The 23,834-nt window shown below is 40.7% G+C and overlaps 2 protein-coding genes across 4 annotated transcripts in view; both read right to left on the bottom strand.

Annotated features, from left to right (window-relative positions):
- Positions 1-2,686: 2,686 nt before the first annotated feature.
- rnf11b (ring finger protein 11b) lies at positions 2,687-16,663 on the bottom strand. 2 transcript variants are annotated; one of them, XM_085263678.1, is made up of 4 exons: positions 16,098-16,663; positions 6,687-6,856; positions 4,617-4,830; positions 2,687-4,425 (listed from the first exon to the last, which is right to left on the bottom strand). In XM_085263678.1, exons 1-3 carry the CDS (start codon positions 16,218-16,220, stop codon positions 4,659-4,661), a joined length of 465 nt encoding a protein of 154 aa, XP_085119804.1. In that variant the 5' UTR covers positions 16,221-16,663; the 3' UTR covers positions 2,687-4,425; positions 4,617-4,658. The 2 variants fall into 2 exon arrangements, with proteins under 2 accessions (XP_085119804.1, XP_085119803.1); XM_085263677.1 differs by having other exon boundaries at positions 2,687-4,830; positions 16,098-16,662.
- A 1,573-nt stretch (positions 16,664-18,236) lies between these two features.
- ttc39a (tetratricopeptide repeat domain 39A) overlaps positions 18,237-23,834 on the bottom strand; it is a 29,369-nt gene continuing 23,771 nt past the window's right edge. For both annotated transcript variants that reach the window (XM_085263674.1, XM_085263676.1), the window contains 7 exons: positions 23,669-23,830; positions 22,210-22,301; positions 21,755-21,875; positions 20,932-21,043; positions 20,651-20,765; positions 20,426-20,542; positions 18,237-19,051 (listed from right to left, as the gene is read on the bottom strand). In XM_085263674.1, the coding sequence (XP_085119800.1) occupies positions 18,937-19,051; positions 20,426-20,542; positions 20,651-20,765; positions 20,932-21,043; positions 21,755-21,875; positions 22,210-22,301; positions 23,669-23,830 (834 nt within the window). In that variant the 3' untranslated portion in view covers positions 18,237-18,936. The remainder of the gene's footprint in view (positions 19,052-20,425; positions 20,543-20,650; positions 20,766-20,931; positions 21,044-21,754; positions 21,876-22,209; positions 22,302-23,668; positions 23,831-23,834) is intronic.

Below are 23,834 nucleotides of genomic sequence, written 5' to 3'. Positions count from 1 at the left end.
ATATCTGCCGATACCGATCAGAATCCGATATAGTGTGTTTTAATCAATAAAACTGTTTTTTAAATATCTTGCTGCATTTTGTATAAGTTCATACTCAAGTTTAAATAAACAACAACACTAAAGCTATTCTGTCATACCTGTATGCAAAAAATACAACAAAATATTTCATAGTTCAGCAAAACTGATCAATCTTATAAACTTAAACCTACACCATCCTTCCTATTCTGGTATTTTAAAGAGTAAGCAACCTAACCAATAGGGTTCTAAAACTCCCAGCAAAAAAAAAAAAAAAAATAGGGAACCACCCTCCACCTCATGATGCTTACTCGACGTAATAAACTTAAATTTGATGCGGTGTGAAAAAAATGCACAGAAATAAATTATTTTTCAAGAATAATTAAATAGATTCAATATCTTTTTTCAACAGAACTGCAGACTGCACAGATGGTATCTTCCCAAAGGAAAAAGTACTATAGCTTACTAGGGTATATTAGACTTAACAGTTACTATATACAGTAATGGACTTCTATACATTTTACATAAGATTAAAACTTTGGGTGTAAGATTCGGATAATTTTTTTATTAAAAGCTGGACATTTTAAATGAGAATAAGAAAGAAAAGTATGTCTTTGTGCCCCCTTTTCCCTGTTCATGCCCTATCAGCCCCCCTGGCTAAACTTTGCTAGATCCACCCCTGCACCGTTACCATCCCTCAGCTACATAGAAAAAGATCCTGGTGTAGAAAGTAATATTAAATTAATTCTAACAACAGCTTATCAAGCTTAAATGTGCTTCTGTTGTTCAGCCGCTGGTTTCCTCTTTTTGGCACGAAGTGAGCCAAAAACAAACAAGAGAGACGGACTGGCGACAGAAAAGCCGATCAGCTGATCATTGATCAGTTTCATGATTGAAGTAGCAGCAGGAGAGGGAGGGGGAGTTCAAGTTTTATCTCCTTAGTCAATCCGATTATTAAGTGATGACGTGACGAATCCTACTTCCGGGCCTAAAGTAGTCTGCATATGGCTTTTGTGTGATTCTGTTCTGATTGATTTAATATGTCGCTTGTCTCTTTGAGATTGTCATTGTTATTGTTGTAAATAAAGTTCATTTAAAAAAAATATGGCTTTTGTGTTGTTAACATGTTTAATGTTTTGTATTTTCTTCTATTTGATCTCAAAAAGCTCCTAAAGCAGTCAGTGATCACTGTTGACCTCCCTCGGCTTTTATTACCACTAATCATTTATTTAAGCTCAGTTTTTAAAACCTTAGGATGTAACTACAGCCCAGCCCATGCAGCAGTATATGAATGACTAACCTCGTATTGTGGATGGATTATCTCAGTTGTTCTCCTGGCTGAAGTTTGGTCCTTTTACAGCATCCTGCCATGCGATTATATTTGTTCCTGACCACCGAGAACACTCACGCTAACTTTTATCGAGTGGAAAAAAAGTTAGCGTGTTTATATTATGCTAACATAGCTGTGTCGCTAGCGGTCACGTAGCACATCATTATATACCAGCTAGCCCGACTTCAGTAACCCTACAAACGTCACTGCTGTTTAGTTTTCTGTCTTCATTTATGCTGGAAGTGATAAGAAAGCTGTATGTTTTAATTTGTTTCCAAAATCCCGCAGTCAGGACATGCTATATTGTATTTAGATAGAAGCTAGCGAGCTAACTCCCTGCTAACGTCTAACTCCGTTAAATGTCATAAATTCCGTTTTCATGGATGCCTGGATGTTAAACTCAATTGTTACACCTGGTAGAGCAGAACGCTGATCATTTTATTAAAGATGAAAGACTTTAGACAGTGTTTTAACTCTCAGTAATGCCACAGTGATTGTTTGATATATGGACCTGCAGCGGAGTTTAGGTCCAGACACGGCTAGTGACGTCAGACTGAACAATCGGATAGAATATTTTACTGAAGGTCTCGGGAATCATCATGGCGGCTTTTGGCAAATGTTAGGTGAGCCTTTTTGTTCTTTTTTTCCTTCGAGTTCGGCCATGGGTGCCATTTTTTCCCAGCCCACTTCCTATTATTAAATCATAACCTTTAACTGAAGGAAGTGAGACCCACAGTTCTATGTTGTTCTGGGGTGTTTTGTGGCCTGTCATTGCATTCTTGGCTCATGTTTGTTACTCCACTCCTGAGAATGTTCGTCACCATTCTAGGTTTTACCCATTTGTGGATAATGTACTGTGTGTGGCTAGTGAAATTGAACTCAGCTTCCAAAAACAAATGCAGTTAATTACAGTTAATACATCATTAAACAAAATAGTGCAATTACTTTTTTGGATAAGGCTCAGGAGAGTTGGATAGCTTTTTTGCCCTAATAAATGCATTTTGTAATCTAATCCGAAGAATTTGTGTGTGAAACGTGCAAAAAAAAAAAAAAAAAAAAAACTGCAACCAAGGAGGCAGCAAATACTTTTTCATGGCACTGGAGCTGCTGCCAGTGTTGAATCAGGAAACATGAACTATGGTTCCAGACCAGACTAGTGTTGGTGGAAAACGGAAGCTGAATGAGTTACGATGGCACATTTATAACCACAGTTATTGGTCAGCTGCACTTGGGTGTGATCAAGTTCATACTGAAACCAGAGGATATGTGTCATCTGCTTTTCCACTGCAAGGAGCCGCAGATCGAAACGTGCTTAAGAGCCAGGAGGAAACCAAAGAACCACGATACACACAGAGTTCATTTATTAGTTTGTGACAATGTACTGGGACATTTTCTGATACACCTCCTGTAGTCTTCATTACATGACATGTACAATGTCTGACAGCTCAGCAGCAGCATTTGCAGTCTGCCTATTACCACCTGTGCTCACATTTTAGCAACAGATATCAACCCTTCACTTATGTGTAACCTAAGGCCATGGAGCTCCACCCTAATGATGGACAATTTAGAACATAAAGAGTTACGTACATGACAGTACTGTGCAAAAACTAAGCCACCGACCTGCCCACCCACCAAATTTCGCAAAACACAAAGGTCCTTGAAAAGCATTCACAGATCACAGAGATCTGTATGCAAGGGGAGCTTAAATATCAACCATTTTCTGCAGGATTTACATTTACAGACTCACTCACATGCTAACGTTAGCTGGGGAAGGACACTATCAAAGAAAATGTTGTACTTCTTTGTGCTTTTATTGTAAACCTGGTGACTTGGGCAATGGACATTTTATAATGCGGCAAAGAAATCCTGTTCAGAGGACTCAACTCGATGCCAAGAAAATGAGAATACAAATGCATAGAAACCGAACATTTTTAAACTGAAACCAAACATAACTGCATACTCCATCATTATGACCACATCACACTCTTTCACCGCCTGTTTCGGAGGACAGGAAATTGATTTTCCAAGCACATTAAAAAAGCCCAACCTTGTCTACGTTTTAATTTTGTCTTCAGCACAAAGAACAGGGACACGATCCTTGGAATTAATTCAGTAGTTTGGTTAATTTCTATAATAAATTAAGTACTCTGCTCCCACTCCACAGAGACAGTGGCTTTCATTACAAATAACTGCAGTGGTAAAGAGGATGCACATAAAGCAAATCAGATACTTTACATTCACATAATTACAACTGCATGTGGTCCTCCTGTCTCTGGTCTGATTAGGAAGTGCAAATGTCTCGTGTGTATTTATGGTTTGTTAACTGGTCTACTTGTGCTTTGGCCAATAATGTGACATCTCACTGAATAAGAAGTCAAGACCTTAACAACAAAACTCTACCACAGCCCATTACATCAGCACACACTGCACTTCCTTTAGTCATGTCTGTGTTGGTGGTAAACACTGGTTAACAGAGCCCTTATGCTGCCTGACAAAACAAACAGATTTCACAAAGTCACCGGACAGTGAATCCACCGAGCTACTGATCTCATTTTTCTCAGGAAACGTCTGTACAGAGACGACTCAAGGCCCGTCTGAGAACAGGCCTCTGGTACATGTGCAGAATAAATCGTAAGTTAGCAGTCCAAAGTCTGATGTCCATCTCTGGCAGTCTTAAAATCACATATCTGTTTCTGCAACAGTTCTTCTGCAGCAGTTTTGACAGAGAGGCATATGGCAGCATTTCTGAAGGATTCGGAAGTCCTCTCTCCTCCGTCCTGCAGCGTGGCGTTACAGTAATCAGGTGAGAGCAGTCCTGCAGTCTCTCTCAGGCTCATTCCAATCACTGCGCCCAAAGTTAAGGAGGAAGGTGCGTGTATCGCAAATTTAAAACCAGACCTTGATAAAGTTTCTGAACTGTAACGATGAATCCACCATCCATTGCCTTCGATGTCCCGTTACAACGCCCCTGTGCATTCCACCGCCCTCTGTCGTCTTTCCTCAGTCCTGCTTGTCCATACCACAAAAAACCCTTCATTCTTCCAGTCCTTTCCCAGATGTAATCCTGTCCAGCAGGCCAACTGAGGAAATTGTGCACACACAAATAGACAAACACTTACGTACACCCACACAGAATTCATTGTACATCTTTAACATAATCACTGCTTTTATAATCGCCATCTTACTAATCCAGGATACAGCAAAGATGGAAGTGTTTTGTATATTTTCATTTTTATGCATAATTCATGTCCGTGTTTGTGTGAGCGTATACATGTGTTTGTGCGTGTCCGGTTTAGTCCAAAGGGGTTTCGTGTCAGTTGGTCTCGTAGGAGGAAAGCAGTGCAGCATCCACAGGCTCCATGCACGAGGGGCAAGTGAAGGATCTCATCAGCCAGTCATCGATACAGTCCATGTGGTAGATGTGCATGCAGGGCAGGAACCGGATCGGGTCTCCGTAGACAAAGTCCATCATACAGATGACACACCTGCAATGGTGAACAACATTTGTCTTATTAAAAACACACTAGTCATTGGTTGAACAGCACAACTACACAGGAAACAACAAAACAAGTAAAAAACAAAAAATACACAGACAGACCTTCAACTATGATAAATGATTACTTCTCAATTTAAAGGCACATCCCTGGAATTTGGAATAAAATAAAATGCAGAATAAATAATATGACATTTTTGAGATAAAAAAAATAATTATTTAATTCAAAACATTTGATCTAAAAGATTCATCTCTCAGTCAGAACATGCTATATCAGGTGGAAGCTAGCGAGCTAACTTCCTGCTAACTTCTAACTCAGTTAAATTTAATAAATGCTGTTTTCATGGATGCCTGGATGTTAAACTTCATTGTTACACCTGGTAAAGCAGCAAAGCTGATCATTTTATTAAAGATGAAAGACTTTAGACAGTTTAAACTCTCAGTGATGCTGCAGTGTTCGTTTGACTTTGGGACCTGAAGTTGACAGAGCTCCAGATCCAGGTGACCGCAAGTCAAAATGTCAACCTGTCTATGTCCCGCAGCAGCCTGGATTCAGTTTGAATATTGCTATGAACTGATAATGATCGGTTTATGCCTTTTATTCACTGTAACATATAATTTTTGGGTGACGGCACAAAGACAGAGGAGGACAGAGAGCAAAAGGAAACAGGTAAGAGTGGACATGTGATCAAATTCACCAAAAATGATAAAGCTGCAGCTTCTGTTTCACTCACATTCACTGATTCATTCATTCATTTGAGATAACTAAGCAGTGTGCTGTACTGTTGTCGATGCTCTTATAATAATTATTATAAGATTATATCTTTGTCATTTTCTAGTTTCTAGTCAAGTGAGGAGGATGGAGAGAGAGGATCTACTGCAGTGTCTGTTCTTAGACACTACAATAGGTCATCCAACTGCCGTATTTTTCAGACTAAGGCACACTTAAAATCCTTTAATTTCCTCAAAAATTGACAGTGCGCCTTATGGTCCAAAAAAATACGGTAATTATGTTGCTTTTGAAGGTAAAACTAATGTTTATCCAACTGAATTGAGGTTTGCAAATGTCAAAAGGGCTGATTACAGTCGCAAACAGCACATTGCATTAATATTAATTACAAGGCACTGCTGAGATTATGATTGGCAGCTGAGCCCCCCTAAAAGTTTGAAACTGGAACTGCCCCTGATAATAATTACAGGACAGTCTGGGCAATGAGAGCGCGTTCTGTCATTTTACACGTATTCTTACAATTTAAATGCTCACGCTGACAGGCTTTAGTTTACTATAGCAGCATTTCTTTATCACGTAGAAAAACAGAGACATACTGTTGAAATTGCAGTTATCGTATTCAGATATCTAAATGTGTAGTAAGACTTCTTTACACTGGGTTCCACTTTAACTAAGGCGACCACATGCCACACAGCTGGAGTGCAGCGGCCAGATTTGAGTCCAACCCACAACCACTCGCTGCATGACTTCCCCTCGCTCTCTCCCAGCGTTGCTGTAATTTGACTGCTGCACTAACCAATGACAGAAAAAACTCCTTTGCACAGACAGAAAGGAGAGTTTTACTTATCCAACCCACCTAAAATCAAAGTGGGCGGCTCCCCCCAAAAATATCAAGGTTTGTGCTGTACTGTAACTACACATCTCTGTATCAAAGCAATGTTTTCATGCTAATAACAAGAATTTATTATATTCTGAATTTTACTGGAATGTGCCAACATGAAGCTGTGTGGAAAACCAAGCAGTAACTCAGTGAATAAACTCCTGTTTGAAACGTATGTAACTCTTGAATTCTGCAGTGAAGCAGTATTTGTGTTTGCCCACTCAGAGCTTCTACTCACTCTCTGATCTTCTTCTCGGATCCATCCCTTCCCGGGTCATACACGCCCTTTGGGAGGTGCTGGATAAGCCCGATGCGTTGAGCGATTCGGATCTGCTCCTCTTCGGTCAGCTGAGTGACCAGTCGGGTTTGGCTGGGCGTCGGATGGTAGACAGGCACATGGATTTGCTCCTGCAGGAAGAAAAGAGACAACATAAAGAGGCTTAACACTGTTGAGTAAGTCTACTTTACAAAATCTGTAACATGAAAGCTGTGGCAGGGGAAGAATTGATGAGAAACACTAAGTACAAACGTCTGAAAAATACACCTCAAAGTTGGCCTTTAAAAAAAAAAAAAAAAAAGTATTGTTTGAGAGGATATCGTCACCGAATCTCTCAGCAGGCTATATCTGTGCTGGATTTACTTTAACAAAGGAAGATTTGGGCCTTCTCACTTTCAAAAAGGAAAGAAGAAAAACTCCTGATTATGGCACAAACTTATTATGTGAGCCGGGACATAAAAATAAACTCTGCCAGTACAACACTGATGAGGCTTATCACATAAAATCCCTCAGCTTAACAAGCAGATGGGTTCATTCACTTTAGTCCTCTACAAAATCAAAGTACTCGAGTGCAACAATCTCACAATCCAACAAACTCTCCTAATATATAACTGTCAGTGTCGAGAAGCCGGCCCAAAATAAGACTCACATCCTCACAATATCCATCGTCAGTATCTAAAGCAGTCTATTAGGCCTGGATGTCTGGACATGCTGTAAGCTAATGATTTCAGGCAGTAGATGGTAGTGTTTCCCCACACCCATAAGCCACTGCAGCCGATACCAACATGCGATGGGAAATCTTACTGTTGTTCTAGTTCACGTCATTAAAAGTAACTTTATTTATTTAACAGTATTTCTAACTGATGCACATTTTCCTAACAAATAAGGATCCCAGCAGGAAACAAATCCATTTGGGTTTTGAGCATTAACTGTTTTTTTTAAATGCCAATTTAAAGCAGCTCATATTTCTAGCTCAATAATTTTCTGACTCAAACATCAAAGCAGCCTCAGTCGAGAGAAGTGTGAAATGAAAAGTCTGTCATTATGTCTGGGATGGGTTTCTTTTCTTGTCTTTGGTTTTTTTTAAACACTGGCCTGGAAAACCACATAAGTGAAAGATTAATGTGTCATCAAAGTAACAGCGAGTCAAAGTGAACGGGTTTCAGTATTAAAGAGTCAAAGCAAACATGAGAGGCACAATATCGTCACACCAAAGCATGCACTGTATTCTGACTGTCCTTACAGTGTAATATAATGTTATTTTCTGACAGTGATGTTACTTCATTTCCTGTTCCAGCGTCAGTCACATCAAACTACGAGCTGCACACAATCACGTTTGTGTAGATTGAGAAACCCTCAGCATACCTGAATACCTCCACAAACAGACACAACCACAGTACCATAAATTCACCATTAGAAGCTCGGAGCAGACCCGAGTTAGCCATCTGAATGTGCCGGGTTCAGAGTGACAACACTCCTGAACTCTGAGGTATCTGAAACGCAGCATAACCGTGCAGCCTTCTTACTCAGCTCTGAGTTTATCCTGACAACACAATATTTCAGAAAATATTTATATAAAGACTTTCAAGCTTTAAACCAAACCAACCAGCCACAAAGCAAATCACGGCAGGAACAAAATGTGTTCAGGATCAAAAACTAAAACAAAACAAAAAACCTTTGAAAATCCTTTTTATTGCTGCAGTGTTGTTAAAACTGAACAGAAAGAGATTTTGTAGTTCATGTTGTGTGTGTATGTAAATGATAGCTTAGTTATCAGTACTGTACAGTTGTTCCTGACCTCAATCACCGCTCTACCAGTTTCTGACATTTGCATGGTAACAGCGATCTCCACCAATCAGGAATATCGCTGTTTAAATTCAGGATTGTGGGTAGTGTAGTGTCTTTCTGTCACAATGTGAATCAAACAAACCACGATTGGTATCATACAAAGCTGTGGTTTCTACAGGTTTCACAGTTTTGTCCTTCATGCTTCATGACTTTCTTAATGACATTGCCCACTGTGCTGTCTATTTCTTTTCATATGTAGTCCACCCAATTAAAATCACAGCTGGAAAGTGGACGACAACATATTCGATTAAACAGATGATGCCTGGAAAAGGCCTCTGTAAGAAGTCAAAGAAGTGTCAAAGGTATTGTAACTGTACCTTCAGGGGCGAGATTGCTTTTTTGTTTTGTGTTTAAGCATGAGAGGTGACACACAGACACACACAAGCAGTCTACTTTTTAATTTGTTTGAAATGCTATCTTTTAAAGCTAAAGAGTTTTAATGGGACAGATGGAGATGCTAGCTAGCCTCTCAGTCTCTCAGCAACATTTAACTTATGAGTCAGCATAATTTTAGCAGTCGAGGCTGTCTGTTCCTCCTCTGACAGCCATTTTTTTAGCCAACTCTAAAAGCCAGGCAGCGATAATAAAAGCTGCAGACGGGGCCTCTTGGGGAGGGGGGGGAGCAGCAGCTGCACTGTGTGTGTTTAGGGTCCTCAACTGTGCAATGGTCAGCAGTGTAATTGTTGTCATATGTCAGCTGGGCTGACAACTGTTTATTAAGTGACCTCAGTGGTACCAAAAGGGTGAAAGGGGAACTAATGAGGGGGGTGGACCTTGGTTCTCTCTGCCAAGCATGCTGTAGGTTGCTGAGCCAAGCACACAGCAGCTACAGCAGCGACTGTCAGCCTGCCAGGCTCAGGCTGCTAATGGTGAGCGGGAATCAAGGTGATGGTAGCAAGTAGGGGAAGCAGATGCACACAATAAGTGGAAGGTTTCCAAAAGAAATCAGCTGGGGGGTGACTATCTGCATCCTGCATCAAGCTGTAAGGGAAGCAACACCTGAAACATGAAGCGTTCGCAGTCTCTGAAATCTTAGCTCTTCTTCTGAGCCCTGCAAAGTAACAAAATCTCTGAACGAGACCTGCAGACACTTGCACACAACGCAGGGCAGCATGCACACCGGCAGCAAGAACAATAACGGGGGCCGAATGATGCGCGTTAGCATCACAGGATGTGTTTTGTGGTGCGATAACAGGACAAGACTCAAAGTGTGCAAACACCGGTAAATGATCTCATCAAAGCAGGAAGTTGATCCACCGATGCTGGCCAATGATATTATAACTAATATTAAACACATCCCCAAAAAAGAAAAAGAAAAACCTGGATGTTAATTCTTATAAATGATGTCCCCATTAGTGTAAAAAAGGGATGAAAAAGCAGTTTTTCTGCAAAAATTGGCCCAGTCAGCTTGACACGTCTGGTTTCTAAAGACAAGCACGTTCAAGGCAAAAATACTCAGCTTGAGGCTTTAATAGGTGATGTCATGTTGGCGACACCCAACTTTAAACACATAGTTTGTACCACAATTTAAAGTCCTGCATGAACATTAGTTATGCCTCTGTAATATACTAATCAAACCCCCCCGAGCCATCTGATCATCATTACTTGTAGCTCGGCTCTCAGTTTTCAGTCCGAGGAAAATGAGAACTAAACTTTTGGATGAAGTTGTGAAGAGAACAAAAGAATTTACTTGTAGCTGAGTCAGGGCTCTGTGATAAGCTCTGTGTTGGAGGCAAAGCCCACGTCTATGTCACTGACCTGCAGTACAATAACACGCTTGTCAGCGCGGTTTTCTCCACGCCCCCAATGTTTCTGTAACCATATTAGGACAAAATGTAGGTAATCAGACGCTCCTCCAGTGGGGTTTATTGCCGCCTTCCTTACAAGGCTAAAGATCAACATCATGTAAGAATGAAGTAATGTAACCCTTACCTTTGATTAAGGCCGAGGACCTAAAGTTCAGCTCATTACCATTATCTGGACACAATGAAGAAGTTACACAGTTTTTCCCGTTTTCCTCGACTGCGACACATGCACACTTTTCTTAGCATGTTTGTGAATGTAGTCTGGGACATTACAATATACTTTCAAAAATAAATATACAATATTCTATTACATGCACCGAAATCATTCAGAAAAATACTTTTCAGTTTTCATTTCTTATTTTTTCTCGGCTCCATCACATTTGAAGGCCAATTAGAAAGTGCCACCAAAGCAACCTGGCTGAGCACACTGTGTTTAAAGCAAACTGCTGGCGAGCCCTCTCATCCCAACAGTAATGCAGCTGGTTGATAGACTGTGCTCCTCTTGTGTATCTACTACAGTGAGAGAGCATATTAAAACCTCATCAGGAGAAACTTTATGACTGGTTCTTATGTGACATGTTTCTGATCCTCTTTGACCCTCCTGTGCTGGCAGACTGAAGACAGAAATATCACCTGTATTAGATTTGCAGACAGATGGGTGACAAATTAAAACCTGAGATCGTTGACATCATTTTATACAAAAAACACTAAAATTGATCATAACTCCAACAACAAAGAGGGAAAATTTCAAAGTCTGCAAAGTGTCTCAGCCAATAAGATTTAGCTATGAAACAAGCTGAAAGTAGAATATAGGCCAGACTAAATGTGATCAATAAAAACACTTGTCACTGCTTCTATCAGGATACTCTGGTGTTACAGCCGAGAGTGAACACACATATGCACGCACCCCCCCTCTAAAACACACAGGGGTGCCTTATCTCCTGTGGTCCAGACCGAGATGAGTCAGCTCCTGTCTCGCCAGCTGCTGTCCAAATCACCACAGTCGACACACACACACACCGTCTGCTATACGCCCGTCTGCACAAAAATACGCAGGCATAAGCTTACAGCTGAACTGCACCTCCCTCTCCTTTGTTTCACAGTTTATAAAAACAACTGACGCAAACACACAATGACTCGTTTTGTTTTGACAAGAATTTTAATGGTATGCTAGGCTAAGTGGCCGGCTCACAGGACTCATGTCCCCTACTTGGCTTTCTAAATCCATCCATCGCCCATCTATAGCCAGTGACAGCACAGACTGCAAATTCTTACATTTGGCCTTTAAAATAATATTATACTAGGAGTATTTCCTTATCCTAAACAATCTGAAATGAGGCAAATATAAGGAAATTTAATGGGTGTGGGACAATTTATACTTTAATGTATCCTTTTCCAATACTGCTCCAAACAATTTGACTCAGTAGCGTCACTACTTCATAACTATTTCTGGTGGCAGTTGAAAGAATGAGGGAAGTATACAGGAGTTGCAGAGATTAAGAAATTCACAGCAGAAGGAGGAGGGCAAGCAAATGCATCCACCCATTTTCTGCTACTCATCCAGAGTCAGGTCACAGGGGCAGCAGCCTAGACAAAGAAACCCAGACCTCCCTCTCTCAACCACCTCCTACAGCTCATCCGGGGGAGCACAGGGACGTTCTTAAGACACCCAAGAGACACAATTTCTGTAGCATGTCCTGGGTTCAACCTGGGGCCTCCTCCCAGAAGGAAATGCCTGGAACACCTCACCCAGGAGGCATCCTAGCCAGATGCCAGAAAGACCTCAACTGGCTCTACTCCAAGCGCTTCACAAATGACTGAACTCGTCACCTTAATTCTAAGGAAGAGGGCAGGCTCTTCCTAGAAAGCTCATTTTCACCGTTTGTATCCTCAACCTCGTTCTTCCAATCACTACCTTGCTTGTGACCATAGGTGAGGATATGGATGTAGCTCATCTGCTTTGCTTTTATGTCCAGCTCTCTTCATCACAATGGACTGATACCACATCCACATCGCTGCATATGCAACCCCAATCCGTCAATCCCCCATTCCAGTCACTCGAGAACAAGACCCGAAAATACTTAAACTCCTCCACTTAGGGGACTGACTTGTCCCTGACCCAAAGTGGAGACTCCAGTCTTTTCTATCTGAGAACCATGGACTTTGAGGTGTTAACTCTCATTCCAGCCACACTCGGCGAGATCCTGATACACCAAAGTGTAAGCCTTCCATCACTTAGCGCTGTTCATAAATATTTTCAGTTGGATGTAATGCAGGATAAAAGTTTTTAATTTTTCACCTGTGGCCTGAGTGTCTGTGGAGAAGCAGGGACTGGTGAGATTTGGCCTGTATGTCGTATTCTGCACCCTTCTTGCAGCTGTAAATAAACGCTGATTAGTGCATCCAATAGCACTCTTCCTCTCACCTCTCAATCATGGCCCATGTCTGCCCCTCCATGAGCTTGGCTCATCCATCAGCCTCTTCATGTTAAACTTAAATTGTTCCTCCCCGCTATTGCCAAATGTTTGCTAACAAGGATCACCGGATCCCTGGATTTCTAACTATAATTTTATACACAAACACTAAATGACTGAGCATGTTTTGGATCAAAACTTACAAACAAAATCTAACTGAGTCACCTGACAAAGGTCAAGTACAAGTGACAATGTTTTTGGAATGTAATTTAAAGGAAATGTGTAACGTCCCACCAAGAGAGCTCGAGGCACTTGTGAAATTGCTAAAATAGAGTGAATTTGTTCTTGTGACATGTGGTGGGTCAACATCTTACTAAATAGTATTTGGGGTTTTGTTTGTTTGTTTTTATGTTGTTGTTTTGTTTTTTTTGTTTTTTTATCGGGGGGTCCATCTGTATGTGTAATGTAACAATTATAAAAAATTAATCCCACCATTCCTCTTCACAAGGATTTTGCAAAAATTAGCCACAACATTATACCTGAGAGGTAACTTGAGAAAGAGAGGAGTCGGAATAAAAACTAACAAAAAAACCAAAATTCCCTGAAAAAGGATTATAATAGTATCTTATCCATTTCATGGTTCTCTATAGCATCTATGTGAAGTGTCCACATATGGAGTTATGAATGTCAGATCTGTGCACTGTCTTCATAAGCCATGAAGTTATTCAACAGCCCCAAATGCAGGCTGCCAACATACAGTCGACAGAGCCAGTTCTGGACTTTGGATCATGAATGCTCTGTATACAGACAGCAGTGATTTCCAATCAGTTTAACATGCAGACAACCTCACGAGGTTGTTTAGAATCGATGGGGAAACATCTGAAGACAGGTATGCACTTATAAAATGTTGCATTTGTTACAGATGTACTTGGGCACTATTTACAGTTTCCAGGTTGGCTAAACCTCAGGCTAGGTATAACTTAAGCTACAGACAGAAACGAAGTGTTAACGAATCTTAAATTGGAGACAAATCCATTAATCATTTCCTGTTTTTCAATTTAAGGGCTTCAGTGGGCATCCTAACCAAAGTGTGCTGATTAGACTGTTATGTCTCGAGTATGGCCCACATATGAAAATGACAGAAGGCAACACAATTCAACATTTAATTACATTAGAGCCATCAACAACAGTTCCAGTGTGACAGATTGCTTTTCATCGATTAAATAAATCCTTGTCAATGCTTATTTGACAACTACACAAAAGCTTCCCTTTCTGATTCATTTTGTAGCATAAGCACAGCTATAGCTCATATTGTCCTTGATTTGGATTTCACTGTTGCCACTGCCAGCATCAAGTTTTGCACCATGACTTGCAAATCTCACCCTCTGTATGGAGGACAGACCTCCAGGCAGTATCCAGAGTACACATTTGCACTCAGCAGCATGTGAAAGCTTTCACAAATGCAACAAATTAAATTTTAAATGGAGCATTTGGGAGAATTTAATACCCGTTCCACCACAAATTCCCAAAGCGTGTTGATGCCGAACAAAAAACGTGTGGTGAAGGTGCCGATTACTGTGGTCACCAAGGAGAAGCTGGCTGTTCTGAAAGAGTTCTTTATAAGGAGGCTTTAACTAGTTAGTTAACCCTCTTGAGAAACTCTGCCAGTATAAACACACTGCACGCAGACTTGCTGAACAACACTGAAAGCTTAGTGAGAGCTCTTCCAGAGGGCCCCTAGCAAAGATTGTGTGGTTTATTACAACATTCATCATCTATGATAACACAGCTGACTGTGCTGACCTAATTACACACTGGTGTATGCTGGACAGAGCTCACACAAGGACATGAACTGGGGAAAAATACTCAACCTGTCCAAATATAATATTGACCGACTCGGACACAGTGTCTAAGAAACGACAAAGCTTATAAATGAGAGGTTGAATGTGTTTGGGCCAAGTTTCCATGTCCCAATTCTGGTTGTCTGATAGGAAGCTACTTTCCATAGCGGGAAACAGATGCTCTTCATGCAACTCCAAAAGGGAACAGGGTCTTCTCCCAGAAACAAACCAGGGATCTTTAGCTTGTTAGACAAATGTGCTAACTATTAATTTTGGGCAAAAGTAATGGTAATAGCTCCTTTGTTATTTTGTATATTCCCCTCTTTTCTTTTTAACATCTAATGTACAAAATTCATTGTAGTTCTACCAATTAATATGAAGATCTATAAAAAACAAAATTTACCTAAAGATTTCCTGATGAAGCTCAATTAGATTTTCAAATAATGCACCAATAATCAGTGTTCGTGTTTGTATATTCACATTAATTTCAAAAACATTACTTTTCAAGATCCAGCTAGAAAGCCCTTGATGTTAATTTTTCTTTTTAAATGTTAGGACAACTTGGCAAAGTCTCTCCTTTAGGTTTTCACCCCTAGTGTGATGAAAATAAAACATGCTTGCCTGAATATAACATTACATTATGTAACATCCTACAACACAAGCTCTCCTTCTGTACCGACCTGATGTCACCTTTAGTTTCCCATGCTTTAGAAAAATCCTTATCTTAAATCTACAGATAAGGCACAGCTTAACCTAGTAACAGCAAACTGTCTGACAAGGCTTACATAACACATACCAGCTGTCTCTTAACATTGAACTTGCTGGTCTGTATTATAGAGAAATTACAAAGGAAAGATAAGTAACACTGTGCATCATATTTACAGTTACAGCATAGCCTGGTCTGTTTGTGGATGATCTAATTCAGGAAATAAGGTCATCATACAAAGTTGTTGCCCTGAAGGAGATTAGTCAAAAGAAGCAGTAAAGTTATGAAAGTCACCAAGTCATAATTCTCCTACACATGGAGAACTGGGCTCTGTTTCAAGTTCACTGTTAATGTGTACCACAGGCCATGACAGATTTATGTGCTGACTTACATGAGCCTAAATGATTTGGTTCAGAGTTTCTGAATGAGCAAGCCGTGCTGCTGTTGTATCAGTGAAGCCTGAATCAAGATATGACTTCAGGGAATTGACGGACAGAGGCAGGACCATCGGACAGAACAAAGCGGATTAGTGTCAATGCTATGAAGGGACAGGGTCACTGAGTCGTTCTGCCGCCCAAGGGTGATGTTGGATCTGTAAACAGCTGATCTTGCCTTCAGCTGCATAAAGGCAGACGTTTTTGGGCCGAGCCCGTCACACATTATCAGACATTGTCCACGCTTCAGGTATTTCATGAATTTTGCTCATGGCAAAACATATCTACGAGCTCATTTTCCCTGAAACTGTTGGTGAAAGTTACCTGATAGGGGGGCGGTGGCTCATGATCGGGATCAGCACCATCTCCGTAGCTGGCCCGGTCCGACTGAGATTCATGTAGCAAAGAAATGTCATCCGATGTGGGAGATTTCAGACAGTTTCCCATCTCCTCCCTCTTCAATCAAACTCTCCCCTCTGTCGTCTTCGCTTTACTAATTTCAAGGGTCACTTTCACAGACAATGGGAGAGGAGAAAAAGGCGTCGATGGGGCGTTTTTTCCATACACAGCTGATGATTCTCCTTCCCAGACGACAGGAGGGCTGCCCAGTTTAACAACAACAAAACATCGCTCGGCTAGCTGCTAGCCACACAAAGAGCTAGCCTGCTAACACCAGCTAGCATTCGAAAGGGAACATCTAATCGCTTAGCTAAAAATAAATAAATTCGGAGCTGAAACAGCGAGCTAGAATTGTGTTTATTGACGCATCGAAGGGAAGGAAAATTCAATACCCCTCAACGCAAATCACAACGCTAACAGCAATTTTCCTGACGCGGACCTCTATGTCTGAAGGGGACTTTCCAGTTTGCAGACAGCAGCCGAACAACGAAAGCTGGTGATGTAGCAACACAAAGCACCGCCCCGCTGAAAAAGAACCAATGAGCTGTTACCTTCTTTGAGTAGGCTCTTTTAAGCAGCCAATCAGATTCGTGATCAAATTGCCCTTCGCTAAAAACATAAACACAGCCTTTGTGATAGCTTTGTAAGTGTATTTGTGTTATTCCTCTTGCTGACCACAAAGTAGTACTTGATCACCCACTTTTTAGTTTTTCTTGCGGCTGGATATTTAAATATTTAGAATAATTTTTTTTTAAATTCTCTTTGTGTGTTTTCGATAGATTATGACGTGTTATAATAGTCCTTGTTTTCGTATCCCTGACTGCCAGAGTCTCACACTTCAACAAAATAAGATGACTTTATCTAACAGATTAGATTATATAAGGACAACAGATGTACAGTCAAGTTCTTTGTTCTGTACCTAACACCACTTCACTCTGTAAACTCTGTTTTGTTATGCTTAAATGGCTAAAAGGAAAAACCAGACAACACAAAATTGGATTTGTAGTTGCTTTTCATCATGTTAAATTACAACGGAAACATTCAGTATGTACAGGAATGTCATTCCGTAATTTTGGTAGCCATGCCCAGTAAAATATGCAGATAATGCCACTACATTAGTTAGAATTTGACTGCAGTTGCAAACCCAAAGAGCAAAAAATGAAAATAATGTTATTTGAAAGTATAACATGAGTGGTTTTGGGAAATTTCTGGAGAGCAGCTGCTGTTAGAACAATAAGAATGCATTTCCTTCACCATTAGAAAAAAAGAACTTCAAGCCATCTTAAATCCTAAATCGAACTCTAATCATGAATAAAACAACAGTGCTCTACTGCTCTAATTCCAACACTTGAGACAACATGTGAGTTCAGGTTTATTACTCACTATTGCAAGTACGCAACCTTTCCAATAACCTAACCACCAACCATGTTAGAGGTGACCCCTATTTATCCATAACCAGATTACTATATACAGGAAGTGATTACAACATCCAAGTGCTTCAATAGATGTTTCTGGGCAAGCATGTAATATACAAGAGCAGCAGAAGATGATCCTGAAGCAGGAAGACTGTGGTGGTTGCGATGCTTCTGAGCTCCTTCACCTACTAAAGATGCAGCAGGCGGACAAGCACGCAGCACTTTGCCGCTCGCCGTGAAAGGCCCATTTGTTCGAGCTCAAGTACTGCTGGAGGCCGTCCCACACACCAGGAGGGGAAAAGAAGGGAGTCTGCCTTTCTAAAAGACACATTCATCTGTCCTCTTAAAACGGGACAATTTGTGTAAAAGGTGCCATTTACAGTATATAAATGTCTTAGAGGAAGTCTTAGAGGCATTCTTTTTCTTTTACTCTGGAGAGGTTGCATATCTGGCTGACTTCCAAAGCTCTGTGCAAAAAGCCATAAAATGCAACTATAAATAAAACAAGATTTTAGATTTGATCATCTCTTCAAAGGGAAACTCGGAGAGAGCTATCTCACAAAATACATGTGTGTCTACCACTGATGTAATATGTTTCAGAAAAAGGGGAAAAGGAAAATGCGCAATAAAACACTCTCTCTCTCTGACAAACAGAATAAACCAAAGTTTAGTGTAAAAATTTAAACAACATATCATTTTTGATTATATTGCTGATCAGTAACCAATTACAAGGAATCTCCTAGTTCTCAGGGACTTAACAAAACATCACTGTGTGTCATTTTTATTTTTAAATAATCGCTCATTTATATTCTACACAAAAAATGGGAAACTCTGCAGCAGCCAGATCAAATGACTTGGAGAAGCTAGTGTCAGTCATTTCTGTAAAGGTTGTTTGGTACTCTGGCTCCATCAAATCGCAGACTCAGTACCCTGCACTGGGAATGTTCTACCCTCGGGGTATTAGCAGAGGCAACTTAGAATATACACCAAATAAATCTGATTGTGTTTTGTACTCCAGTGCACCACTTACAGGTGGCCACAGTGCTAGACAGACGACCCCGCTAGAAGCAATGTTTCATAAATATAGGCACATTTCATAATTAGTCTCCATTTTAAATCAGAAGGAAGTAAAGTTCATGAGGATATATCTCTGGAAGAGGGCAAATCCACCGAAGCCAGTCAGAGCTGCAGTTGCTTGGCACACATGAGGAAAAGCCTCTTCCCCTAGCCTCTTGATGAAAACTAACAAATTATTCCCTAATAATCAGGTCTGTCCTGGTCTGTGTGTTGGCATGATGAGACTGTAGGAGACAAATGCTGTCTTTCCTTAGTGTGCCGTCCTCTGGTTGTTATGGGCTGGAGGGCACATGGATACCGTTCTCCCCGCTGCCTTTGGCCTTGTGCAAAGCAGCCTGTATACGAAAGTGTGTCCGTGATTCCATCGAGTAGTTTTTGTAATTTTGCCTGAAACAGAAAAAAAAGAAGATCAAGAAAGTTCAACCTGAACCCCAGAAATCCAAAGTTTATAGCAAAGTCGAGTAAACTTTATCTCGTATTCTAAAACACTCAAATCTGAGTGAAACCATGAAGATGAATGGAAGACGTATTTCAAAACATCAAAAGTGGAAATTCTTAATGAAAGGTTTCATGTGTACAGTCATGTAAAAATGAACATTTTGGCTGGACTCTACGTAGTCATATAGATTACTACATGTTCCTAATCAAACAGATTAATTGATCATCAGCAAGTGTGACCTGGAGCATTCAAGTGTCTCATGGAAAAGCCCAGGAAAAGCACCCCAAAGTCAGACAATGCAATGCTGAGAGAGTCTCAGCATGTTTGTGACAAAGTTCATCACAGTACAATTAAAGATTGAAGAAGTATGGTTTGTTTGGAAGAATTGCCAGGAGGTAGAGCGTAGCAGCACGATTTAGGTTTGTGGTCTGAATAAATTACAAGGATATCCTTTGGACAAAACAAGACCATACACAGCATATCAGCACACCCCATATTAACTGTCAAGCACGGTGGTGGAGGCCAGGGGTGATGATTTAAGCTCGTTTTGCAATGGGGAGTCATCTTCACAATAAAGGTAATTATGGAGGCTCCACAGGCTTCTGTGCTGGGATCAGTATTAATTCCATTTACATTATACATGCTTCCCTTAGTCCTTATTATTAGAAGGCATTACACATTTTCATTGCTATGCAGATAATACCCAGCGTTACCTATCCATGAAGCCAGATGACACACAACAGTTAGTTAAAGTGCAGGCATGCCTTAAAAACATAAAGGTTTGGGTGACCTCTAATTGCCCGCTTTCAAATTCAGATAAAACGTTTTTTGCACAAATCTCAGAAATATGGTGTTTAAACTCTGGATGGCATCACCTGGTCCTCCCGTAACACTGCGATGAATGTTGGAGTCGTTTTTGACCAGCCTACGTCCTTCAACATCCATATTAAACAAATAAACAGGAAAGCGTTCAGCTTTCAGGCGTCTTCTGTGAAATCAGCTCCAGTTTGGATTTGGGGAACAGACACCTTCTTTACTTTGAGACCACGCTTAAAACGTTCCTTTTTGATAAAGCTTATTTTTAGGACTGAATCGGGTGACCCTGAACCTTCCCTTAGTTACGCTGCCATTCAATTCAGTTATTGGTGCTACCAGCTAATGAATCATGGAGTATACTGTGAAAGCGTTCTTTTTCACATGACTGCATAATGTACTGTTAACACTTGATTACACTACAACAAGAATGTGGGAGAGTATCTGATTCATACATATTCTATTAAGTACAGATGACTTAAATATGCTTTGCTGGTTCAAAGACTTACTTTGCTGTTTCTAGCAGTTTGATAGCGTCATCTTTTCTGCCTTGCTGCAGACACAGCAGGCCGTGTTCCAGCAGGGCATTGGGGACCAGGTAGTGGTCATACTTGATCTGAGTTTCACTGAAGACGAGAACAAAAATCAAATGTCAACCTGTTTTCACCAGAACACAACTGAAAGACTGAATCAGACGACTCTGTAACTGAAGCACTTTGAGGAAAGGCTCTTACTTGCAGAGGACGAGGGTAAAGTAGTGCTCTGCCTCCTCGTGGTGACCCAAGTGTTTGAGACACAGTCCCTTCAGGAGGCTCAGCAAACACTGATCATCTATGGAGAACTCCGTTCCTAAAAGTCGGCAGCAAACAGAAGACAGACTGGGTCATTCTGAACAAACAATCTCAATTATATCTACATCAACACCCGTCTCTAATATGTTTGGATTAATTTCTGTAATATAGCATTTATTTCAATCAGAATTGTCTTTGTAAATGTGCTTAATGGATTTACATACTTGGTAGACTTTCAAGTTGAGCCTGTGCCTCATCCAGTGTTTTCAGCATGCCTTCAGTTAAGTCTTTGTGTTTGCCAATGACTGTATAACCGTTCCAGATGTACATCATCTCCTAGAAGACAGACAAACACATGCACAAATCATGCACGGCTAACAACCAATAATAATCTTTTACTACAGGTCAACAAAAAAAAGCATTTTCTCTGCAGTGACACTCGGGATAATCACCTTTAGCACTATGGGCACAGATGTGCAAACTGCTGTGGCATTTGACAGGTTCAGCCATTCAAAACAGATCCATGCTACCTTAACTGTGCAATGTGCCCCACTGGTGAAATAACAACCCTCGATTACCTCTTTGCTAATGCTGCTATGGTCAGTCACTAGTTTCAGTGCTTATTTGACACGGCGTAATGTTTATTTAGTAAATTATGATCCTATTTAGGGTAGAATAGATGACACAGCAGGTTGATTTAGGGAGCGACTAACTTCTGATTCATACGTCACTACTTGTATGAATGTGCAGTCTCAGTCAGGTCAAGCAAATATGAAACCAACCAAAATTACAAAGTTGAGGTTTCAAAATTATAGTTCACAAGTTCACCTATTATATAAAGTCTGTGGGTAGAATAGCACAGCTGTCTGAGCTATGAGTCACACATATAAACTGTCCATTCTGATTGGCTGAACCAGTACATTCACGTTTTACAGGGCTGCACCGCAGGGTAAATAGGAGGCAAATGTCAAGTAAAGTCTTTGGCTTTACTTTAATTTAATTTATGTTTACTGGGCAACATGCAAGATGGCGTCATCCAGTGCTCACCAGCGGAGGAGCAGGAAGAGGTACGGGATTTTCTGCCAGGTAGCGGCGGGCTTTCCTGATAGCAAACTTCTCCGTTGGCAAAGACTTTCCTGCTATTTTCTGCTTGAGCCCTGGGACCTGCCTGAAATATGAGATGCATTTAGTAATTACATATCCTCCAGACAGTTTTAAAAGCCCAACAGTCTAATCAAATGTTTTATCATGGAGCACCGTTAATGGTTACCACAAAAAATTAGAATATCTGTGACACAAAAAGAGTTTAATGCCAAAAACACCAGTTTAATTTCTGTCATATTACTCCTCTGATACACCTTATAGAGTATTCTTAAATATTAGCTCATATTATTTACCAAGGACAGGCTCTTTGGGGAAGATACGATTATGACATTATTGATACTTTCACAGTGAGTCATCTCTGCTTTGCTGAGTAATTTCAGCAGCGTCTTAATTCCTACCTGAACAGACTAAGTGCTGTCTCCCCAAAGGTTAGGCAATCATCCTTAGTCAGCATACTGAGGTAGGCTGCTTTCATATATGCATAGGTAGCCTGAGGGAAGGAAAAACGTGGTTACTAATTAAATCTCATCCTTCCTTTGAAAATGAGATGAGGAGGGGAAAAAAGACAAAAATCAAAAGTTGGACATCCACATTTGTGGTGCTTTTATATGTTGGAAGGATTTTGGTTCTTGTGACCTGAGAACAGTTCATGTCTGTTTCTGCTAAAATAACTGCACAGTTTAGTTTGAACAGCCCCTGTGATGCATTTGCAGGCTGTCCGTGGTATATCCCATCTCTCAGCCAATGACGGCTGGGATAGGTTGAAGCCCCCATACGACCCTGAACTGGATAAGCCGAAGAAAATGGATGGATGGGCGGATGGATGGATGGAGGGATGGTCGGTCTGATGATGGACCTGCAGCTTGTCTAGGGTATATCCCACCTCTCATCCAGTGACAGCTGAGATACGCTCCAGCCCCCCACGTGACCCTGAACTGGATAAGTAGTTAAGAAAATGGATAGATGGCTTTATTGACTCTTTGCAGTCGCTCAACAGCCAAAGTCTCCTGTGGCCCTTAATCATCTCTGCTCTCCTGAACTTTTGAAATGGAATTTGTAAAGAGTTTATTTAGAAGAGGAGACACAAACTCAACCTCATCAGGTAATAAAACTGAACTCCTAGTGCCTTTGCCAGATGTGAGTATATGGGAGGGTTGAGTCAAAAAGTAAAATCTGTGCCAAGACTGAAAAATAAATGGGAACCAAAGGTATATGAAATCAAAAAGTGTAGCACTACAGCTAAAGCCTCGGAAAAAATGTAAATGTTTTGTTATGTTAAAATGGAGTGTATAGAGGAGCACCTTCAAAGCTCTGGGATAGCTCCCCTCTCACATTAAATATTCCTTTTTTAGTAAAAACTTTATGAAAAATCTTAATATTTATTTTCTTGAAATTGTACTTAAGATTTAATGTATTATTTACTGTATTTAATCATATCTACATCAGAGGGAGAGCTCAGACTGAATAGTTAAAGAGGGAATGTGCAGAGGAGGAACAGCGGATAATCTGGGCAAATATGGAGCTGCCAGGCAGGAGGAAAAGAAGAAGACCACAGAGGAGGAAGCTGGAGATAGGGAGAGATGGAGGCAGGCGATTCTCTATAGCGACCCCTACAGGCAGCAGCCGAAAGAAAAGAAAGTATTTAACTGTATTTCATTTGACTAAGAACCAGTCTGATCCGCATTCTATCCTGGTAATGTTGTTTTTAAGCATATCATGTTTGTTTTATTTACAATGATTTTTGTTTTTTGCACCACGGTTGTTGTTTATTTATTTTTTATCTTGACTTCACTAACTTTTACATTTCTTTTATTACTTTGCCCGCTCAGATTCACATCCCACATTATGGTGGCCCACCTTGGACCATGAGTTCTCCTTGCTGAGCAGGTCAGCGTAGAAGTAGGCCATCTTCCAGTGCCTTTTGTATGTGAAGCACCACATCAGCTCCCAGTAGCACATGTGATGGAACTGCTTCCACTGCTGCTGAGCCTCGCAGCACTCCTCAAAACGCTTGATAGCCTGG

This window comes from Mchenga conophoros, linkage group LG23 (assembly GCF_057382185.1).
Source record: "Mchenga conophoros isolate Kocher_MC1m ecotype Shallow Benthic linkage group LG23, M_conophoros_male_GT1.1, whole genome shotgun sequence".
Classification (NCBI taxonomy): Eukaryota; Metazoa; Chordata; class Actinopteri; order Cichliformes; family Cichlidae; genus Mchenga; species Mchenga conophoros.
Note: the sequence above shows the minus strand (reverse complement) of the source record. Positions and strands in the feature narration are given on the sequence as shown.

What these genes read in the sequence shown, in the direction of transcription:
- rnf11b (XM_085263678.1), bottom strand. Translation starts at nt 16,220, where the DNA reads ATGGGAAACTGTCTGAAATCTCCCACATCGGATGACATTTCTTTGCTA. An exon ending in AGCCACCGCCCCCCTATCAG is followed by an intron (nt 6,857 to 16,097) that starts GTAACTTTCACC and finishes TTCTTCCTGCAG; the next exon opens with GAGCAAATCCATGTGCCTGT. An exon ending in TCCGAGAAGAAGATCAGAGA is followed by an intron (nt 4,831 to 6,686) that starts GTGAGTAGAAGC and finishes TCACCATTGCAG; the next exon opens with GTGTGTCATCTGTATGATGG.